The following is an 8,047-nucleotide window of genomic DNA, read 5'->3' on the forward strand; positions in this document are numbered from 1 at the left end:
GGGCACGCCCGGCCGCGTGTCCCCGCTCCCGGCACACGTGCGTGGGGGCCGCGTCGCCCAGCCGCTGCCTGGGGAGACGTCAGCGCGCAGGCAGGAGCGCAGGCAGGAGCGCAGGCAGGCAGGCAGCTCGTATTTATAGCGCCGGGGGGAGGGAGCCGTCCGTGGGCTGCCATCGGATGTCGGCAGACAGCACGCCGGCGGGGCCGTGGGGGTTTGCTTTGCCTGGCCGGTGTCTTTGGTGCTGGCTGGGATGGAGAGCGGGGGGCTGCCTTGGCAGAGAGCCCCAAATCCTTCAGGGAGCCCAAAGCACTGACCCCTGGGACCCCGTGGCATGAGAAATGTTCGCTGCTGCCATTCCTCTGCTCTGCGTAGCCTGGGAGAGGGCAAAACCCGCAGGCAGCGCCTGGCAGAGCCACGCAGGCAGGTGGGGATACACAGAGTCTTCATGCTAATATTTAAAACCCCAGCTCTTCATTTTTTGCTATAATTTTGCCCAGTTTTCGCTGCTGGGACAGGGCTGAGCATGGCATGGTCTGGGACTGTCCTGGGATGCTGAGCTCCCCCTGTCTCCCACCTGCAAGATACAGCACAAAGTGCCAAATGACATGAGTAATCATTAAGCTGGCACTCAAGTGACTCATTAGTGACAATCACCACTGATTTATTTTTTTTCCAGCTGATATTTTCAGCTGACTTCCCTGCTCCCTTTTGTCCTGGTTTCTGGCTTGGGCTTGCAGAGATGGGAGCTGTGATGTTATCAGGAGACAGCCAGGTAGTTCCCTGTGCTGGAACTCTTTGCAAAAATATAAATTAAAAAAAAAAAAAAAGGCTTTGGGCCAGGTAATGAACTTGCGGATTTCAAACTGCCCACAGCTACCTCATCAGTCATGGGGCCATGTCCCTTCCCCTGCCATACAGCCTGGCCCCTCTCCTGGGGCTGGATGTAGGTCAGTCAGGAGTGGGAGGTTAAGCCCGCGCCCTGCCCCACATCTCTGGATCTTCTCCTAATCTTCCACCTTAACTGGTGCATAAGCCTCGGGCCGTAGGAGCTGGGATTTGTTCTGCTGCCAGCCAGGTGCCAGTGGTAAGCCTGCATGTGTGAACAACGTAGAGTATCTGTGTAAATAAAGCAAACTGTCGTCTTACAGTGCCGTCCTTGAGCGTTTTGGAGGGGAGGGAAAGGTGAAGGCTTTTCAGGGATACCTGACCACTTCACATCACTTTTTCTCTCATTTTCCTGCAGCTTTGGTAAAGCTCCCAGGGCTTTTTTTCCCTACTTTTCCTGTGGAACAGAGAGGCTGAGCGTGTGCCAGCATGGCAGGTACGGAGGGTCTCTGGCAGGGCTGCCCCTCACCTCTGAGGCACATCTGGGGCTTTACTGGCCGTAATATCCCCTTATTAGTCCCCAGTGGGGTTCCAGGTGTCCACGCTTGCAGGATCCATGTGGCCACTGAGGGCTAAATTTGTCTTGATGCTTATGGATGGGTGGTTGGTGATTACAAGGGGAAATCCTTAATTCCTGTGTGAAACTTGTCAGTTCTTGGGGCTGAACAAGACTTGATTTACATTCAGCTCTGTGCAGTGCCCAATGCTGGTGAAACTGTTTATTGCAGAAAAAGTGAACAACTTCCCTCCCCTGCCGAAGTTCATCCCCTTGAAGCCATGTTTCTACCAGGACTTTGACGCAGAGATCCCACCGCAGCACCGTACCATGGCCAAGCGGCTTTACTACCTCTGGATGCGTGAGTCGCTGGGCGGGGAAGGGCTTGTGTGGGCTTGCCTCTCTGAAGGCTGCTCCTCTGGAAGTTGAAAAAGCAGAGCAAGGTCAGGGGAAGTCCTTCTGCCCCTCCAGGCCTTGGTGTCTCCTGTTAAAATCCACTGAGGATAGGATGGGGGCTGCAGAATCTCCTGGGCTTCAGCCCTTCCAGCCTCCAGGATGGAGGTGTGGAGCTGGCTCGGTGTCTAAGGGCTGTCGGTGACCTTGATGTCCCGCTGAAGCCTGCTGTGAGGAGGAGACAGCTCAGCACCCTCGTGTCCTCCTGCTGAAGGATTTACTCCCCTCTTCGTCTCACTCGGCTGCCAGTCTCACCCCACCAGCGAGCTGCCAAGCCTCTGCTGGCTTGCTTTGGCAGCGGGACTGGGGAAGGGCTTTCTCTGCCACACCCCAAGCTCCTCGTGAGCCTTTTGGAAGCCACCCAAGGCTGAGATGGAACTTGGACTGGAGGGCCAGGGTACCTGCTCCCCAAAATAGGGGAGCCCAGGGCTTCCCCCAAAGCTGGATCTTGCCTGTTCTTGCATGCATCTGTGTGCCGTGCTGTGCTAACAGAGCTGTCACAATCTTCTAACTCTTTGAACTAGCCTGGATCTTTCTTCACAGAATCATCAAGGTTGTAAAAGACCTTGAAGCTCCTCCAGTCCAACCATGAACCTCACACTGACCATTCTCAACTCCACCAGATCCCTCAGCACTGGATCAACTTCTTAAACCCCTCCAGTGATGGGGACTCCACCCCTGCCCTGGGCAGCCCATTCCAATGCCCAGCAGCCCCTTCTGCAAAGAAATACTTCCTAAGAGCCAGCCTGACCCTGCCCTGGCACAATTTGAGGCCATTCCCTCTTGTCCTTACCATCCCTGGGTGGGGAGAAGAGGTGGAGAGACAGATTGCACCCCAACATACGTGAAAATGTTACTGAAGATGATGCTAAATTGCTGAGTGCAGCTCAGAGCAAGCTGGCACCTTTGGGTTGTTTTGTTTGGGTTTTTTTTTACAAGAACTTAAGTTCCTTAATCAGGCATTTTCCCCGAACTTTGGAAGTGTATCAGTGCCAGGAAGCACCTTGTGCTTTAGAGGGAGGTTATGAGGAGCTGAGCTGGCACCAGAGAAGTTTCTGCTTTTGGCATGGTGCCAGGCTGGCACCCCTGGGGCCGTGCCTCTCTCCAGATTTTGGGGGCCACATCCCATTAGGAAGGTGACCCTGGGGTGACTTTCCACATCACGTCAGGAGGTAGCTTTTCTATGAAGGGGGAGAAAAAAAAAAAGTTGTGCTTCCCTGGAGAAACTGTCTTGGAGGTGTTAAATTCCCTCTTCATCTCAATCTGGCTGTTCTTGCTCTGTTAATTTAATAGAGCTTGGTTCTTGCTCCAGCCTCTCCCACAGCACAAGCACCAGCTCTGAGCCAGTCACCTGTCTGTTGGTTTCTGTCTCTGGAGCTTCTCTCTGGATCATTTTCTCCCCAACTCCCCCGCAAACAACCAGCCAGACGCAAGCACAGGGAGGCTGAAAGGTCCCCTCAGTGTCCTTGGGGGCTTTAGGGAGCAGCGAGCGCCTGGTCAGCCTGGCCAACTGAGCTCCCTTTCTTGCCAGCTGCAGCTCTCTTGCGGGTGGCGGTGGGAGGGTTTTAATTCTTGTTGAAATAATGAATCATTCTCAAAAATCGGAGGCGTCAGAATGCAAATGAGCCTTCTCTGCTTTGTCCTGTGTCTGCTAAGCTGGGCTTCATAGTAATAGCCCTTGTATCGCTTCACCCTGAGCAGGGGTGGGAGAAGCAACCACCCCCCTGAACTGGCGAGGCAGGGGCTGGGAGTTCAGGGCTTCGGCTCTCAGCTCAAGGTGTGTAAGCTTGGGGGACTCTAGCACAAGCTCCTTCAGTGAAACTGTAGCTGAAGGCAAGTGAAAAAGCTTCCCCTCCATTCCTCCAGTTTCCTTCTGTTGGTGGAAACATGGCCCGACTTGCTGGCAGTGGGAGGATATGGCTCTTCCCTGTCCTCGGAGCCCCATGAGCCCTGGACTTGCTTAGGACATTGCAACTCTGAGCAACATTTTTTTTTTCCCTCCTGTTCCTCAGCTGAGGTTAGAGCCCCTTTGGCTGAGCCAGTCTGGGGATGCTCCCTGGACTCAGCCAGCTGAATTTAGGTTAAGTTAAGGGAAATCCAGCTAGGGTAACCCACTGCTGGCCAAACCCACTGGAGGCCAGCCCTGCATGGGCATCCCTGGGGTCGGGGATATCTCTCGTATCACACAGACGTCCTTGCCTACACGCTACTGTGCTCCCTCTGTGTGTGTGTGTGTGTGTGTGTTTGCAGTGAACAGCATCACCTTGGCGGTGAATCTCGTTGGCTGCCTCGCATGGCTGATTGGAGGCGGTGGAGCTGTTAATTTTGGACTGGCAATTCTCTGGCTCATTCTCTTTACGCCCTGCTCCTATGTCTGCTGGTTTAGACCTATTTACAAAGCTTTCAAGTAAGTGGTCACACCTGAGCCTGGCTTCTCATGGTCTCTCTATTTTTTTGTTTGTTTGTTTTCCTTCCTGAACAGTTAGTGCTTAGCTTGGGGCATTGCCTGAATACATGGGGGAGTTTCTGCTCTTTCTGTCCAGCCCTTTAGCTTTACTTTCTAACCTTCAAAGCAAGGGTTTTTGGGATTTCCCGAGGGTTAAAGCCCTAACCATGCCAAAGATGCCCTACTTGTGCCTCTGCAGAGTCAAGGGGGAGTGGTGAGGATGCAGTTGGGGTGCCAACTTTCGCTTCCCTCCCACCTATCCTTGAGGCTTCTTTTGTATTTTTTTCATGAGCCCTTGAGGTGCTTGTATTGATTATCCATGCTGCTGAGGTCAGTCCCCAGTGCAGTATCCCCAAATCTAGAAAACCTGGGGTGCATTTATTCCCCATGCGGCATGGTTGAGTCTGACAGTAGGGTGGTGTGAGCTGAGACCTGTGTCCAAACACAGATGCCCTCTCACCTGATGCCCAGAGCTGGCCAAGCCATGGGGAGGGTCTGATGCCCTGTCACTTTCCCAGGTGCCCCTTCACCACCTTCAGCCTCTCACAGTTTCTCCCTTTTGTTTTGCTCTGGTGCCTGCTGTCTGCAGGCAGCTCTGCTTCTCCTCATCCTCTTGCTAAACCACAGCTGCTTCTGCCCTGAAAGGGTCTGAGATGTGGGAGCATCTCCTTTCCCTTGCAGTGCAGCAAGGATGGAGGCAGAGGGAGTGACTGAGTCTTCCCTTGCAGGACAGACAGTTCCTTCAGCTTCATGGCCTTCTTCTTCACCTTCATGGCCCAGCTGGTGATCAGCATTATCCAGGCAGTGGGAATCCCTGGCTGGGGTGTCTGGTAAGGAAGATGCTGCTCTCGTGTTGGGTGCAAGGACAGCCACCGTTGTGCTGGTGCTGTGGCCTCGTGGTAGCTTCTCTCCTTGTGCTGGTGCTTTGGTAGCTCCTCTCCTTGGGGAGGATGGACTGAGGAGGTGGGAGGGGTGCTGGCAGGCTGCGCTGTGCAGAGCCAGCTGGGAAAGCCCCAAGCTGCTGAATTGAACTGGTTCTTTTCATCTCCTTGTAGTGGCTGGATTGCAGCGATTTCCTTCTTTGGGACCAACGTGGGGTCGGCTGTGGTGATGCTGATCCCCACCGTCCTGTTCACAGGGATGGCAGTCTTCTCCTTCATTGCTCTCACTATGGTATGGGAGGAGAGGGGGGTGCCGCGTTGCTTCAGGGAGCCCTTGCCGCTACCCTGGAAGGTCAGCATGAGCTGCAGTCGCTCAACGCCTCTGGATTTTCTCTCTCCAACCTGCTTCAGGTACATAAGTTTTACCGAGGGAGTGGCGGGAGCTTCAGCAAAGCCCAGGAGGAGTGGACCACGGGGGCGTGGAAGAACCCCCACGTGCAGCAGGCAGCACAGAACGCAGCGATGGGGGCGGCGCAGGGTGCCATGATGCAGCACGAGACACAGTACTCGGCCACCCCAAACTACACCTACTCCAACGAGATGTGAGCAGCAGGACACTGTCCTCGGGCGAAAGATCTGGGGGGGAAGGGAGGAGGAGGAGGAGGAAGGCTGAGCCAAGTTTCTGCAGCTATTTGAGAAAGTCGGAGCGTACCATAACGGTTCTTATTTTCCTGTTCTTTGTAATGAGATCGTTTTGGGTTTTTTCATTTTTTTTTTTCCCCCTGTTGTCATCTTGAGCTCTTCTTTTCTCCTTTATTTTTCATTTTGAAGAGGCCATTGAGCTGACCTGCAGGGCTCTTGTTGTGTGTGGTAGTAAGTGTATGTTCACGTGTCTTCTTTTTCCCTGTGAAATAGTGTATGGTGGTGGTTTTTTAATTACTGTGGTGATAGGTGTACATTAGAACTACATGAGCCAAAAGCCCCCCACCCACCCCCAAAAGGGAAAGATAAAAATAGCAACCAGCACCCATCTCCCCTCTTGGAATAAGCCCTGAACCACAGGTTTCTGACGTGAGTTTTCTCTTTCAGTTGGTAGTGTCCAGCCACTTGCCACTGTCTCAGCAAGGGCAAGCAATCCAGGGAATTCTCCCTTTTCTTTTGCTTTTTAACTAGCAGGTGGCTGGCTGATTTAGCATTTGAAAAACATGGAGGGGGGAAAAAAAGAAACCCTCAATCCTGCTGTTGATATGCTGGAAGCCAAGAGATTCCTAATCTACACCCTGGCTCAGGATCTACAACTTCTCTCAGTGCGTGGTGTTGTAAATGAGTAGTTTACATTTTGATGTGGAAGACCAGTATTTGTGCGTGACTGTGGGCAGGAGCCCCGGCGCAGTGTGTGTGCGTGCGCGTGTGCATGTGTTGGGCGTGTTGGGGAGCAAGGACAGGTTTTCCCTGCAGGATACAACCGTCCCATTCCAGATTCTGCATCCTGAGTCAGTTTTTTAAAGGCTTCCGCTTTGAAAAGCGGCTATAAAATTGGCAGAGAATTTCTCAGAGGACCTATTCTTGGGTAAGGTTTGCCAGCCTGTATGCAAGCACATACAACCAGACTATGTAAATAGCGAGGCCAAGATTTGTCCCTCTTAGCTTTTGAGGTGTGCACTAACTTAAGGCTCTTTAGGAAACCTCCAGGCCGGTGGGAAGGATTCCTGCTCACTTGTGCTTCTAAAAAGCGCAGTGAAACGTGGCCATGTATTTTCCTGATGCAGAAATCCCTCCTCCTGTCAGCCCTGAATTCCTGCCCAGTTAGGGGAGGTCGGGCTTGCATCTTAGTGGGAGGCAGCTGAGCTCAGACTAACACCTTTTGGGCTGTGGCAACCGGGGAAGGTGACTGGTAGACCCTGGAAAAGGTGGGTTTGTAAATGGGAGCTGATGGATGCTGCAGGGCAGGAGTAGGGAAAGCTCCTTCTTAGAGATGCTTTTCAGACTCTAAATGCACTTTAAATAAGCCAAATTTTTCTCCAAGTCCTAGAAAAGCAGCCCAAACAGAATCTAATCTGGCCCCTTGGCTCAAACATCTCTTGCCTGCTGCAGGCAACAAGCTCAGTGTGCCAGTGCTTATGCCCACAGCTAGCCAGAGCTGTGCGAGTCCCCAGCCCCTGGCCCTCTGGCCCCTCTAGCTGTCCGGTGATGTTTGTCTGTGACTCCTACCCGTGAGAATTACCCTGAAGAGGAACTTCTCCTTTCCAGCAAAGCACACCAAGAATAGTTTCCTTTTTAAGGATATCACTTCAGTCACTCTGCAGTAGGCAGTCATTTCTTGACAAGACTAAAATGCAGCTAATGATAAAATGCCTGTCTCTGTGTGTGTGTGCGTGTGTATATATATGTATAAAATGTAAGGAGAAAAGTAATCCTTTGCTGAGCCTATTATGTACTTAATCAGGTTTAAATATTGTGCAATTCATTTATAGCTAGCCTAAAACTTACTATGCCAAATCACATGCTCTGTCATCCATGTCTGAGAAATGATGAATTAAGTGACTTCACCTTTTGCATTTACAATAAGATGCATAAATAACTGTAACAAGCTATAACAGACATTGCTTCAGCATCTAACCCTTCTCTCTGGTGTGTCTCCTGAACGTGTGAGTGCTGACCACTGAAACATGCCCCTGTGGCTCCAGCTTTCCTGCTCGGCCTGCAGAAGCCAGGCAAGATACCATGTCCCTGCTCTCATTTTGAATCCGTGAGCACTTTAGGTGGGGACTGCCCCGGCTGTGAAACCTGCAGGCCTGCAGGGTGGGAGAGCCAATGCTGGGTGTTTCCGTGGTGGGGTGAGGAGGCAGCTCCGTGCTAGAGCACGCTTGATGTTTTACTGATGGC

General features: G+C 52.4%; 1 protein-coding gene across 1 annotated transcript; it reads left to right on the top strand.

Moving 5' to 3' along the window:
- The first annotated feature begins 1,201 nt into the window (after positions 1-1,201).
- Positions 1,202-7,784, top strand: SCAMP5 (secretory carrier membrane protein 5). Its single transcript, XM_026856157.1, has 6 exons — positions 1,202-1,321; positions 1,614-1,742; positions 4,085-4,241; positions 5,009-5,110; positions 5,336-5,453; positions 5,573-7,784. Exons 1-6 carry the CDS (start codon positions 1,315-1,317, stop codon positions 5,765-5,767), a joined length of 708 nt encoding a protein of 235 aa, XP_026711958.1. The 5' UTR covers positions 1,202-1,314; the 3' UTR covers positions 5,768-7,784.
- Positions 7,785-8,047: the final 263 nt, after the last annotated feature.

This window comes from Athene cunicularia (assembly GCF_003259725.1).
Source record: "Athene cunicularia isolate RWA chromosome 10 unlocalized genomic scaffold, athCun1 chr10_part1, whole genome shotgun sequence".
Classification (NCBI taxonomy): Eukaryota; Metazoa; Chordata; class Aves; order Strigiformes; family Strigidae; genus Athene; species Athene cunicularia.

Bases quoted from the DNA above. Each gene is read 5' to 3' on its own strand.
- SCAMP5 (XM_026856157.1), top strand. The intron at 4,242-5,008 runs GTAAGTGGTCAC...CTTCCCTTGCAG, and splicing joins CCTATTTACAAAGCTTTCAA to GACAGACAGTTCCTTCAGCT. The intron at 5,454-5,572 runs GTATGGGAGGAG...AACCTGCTTCAG, and splicing joins CCTTCATTGCTCTCACTATG to GTACATAAGTTTTACCGAGG.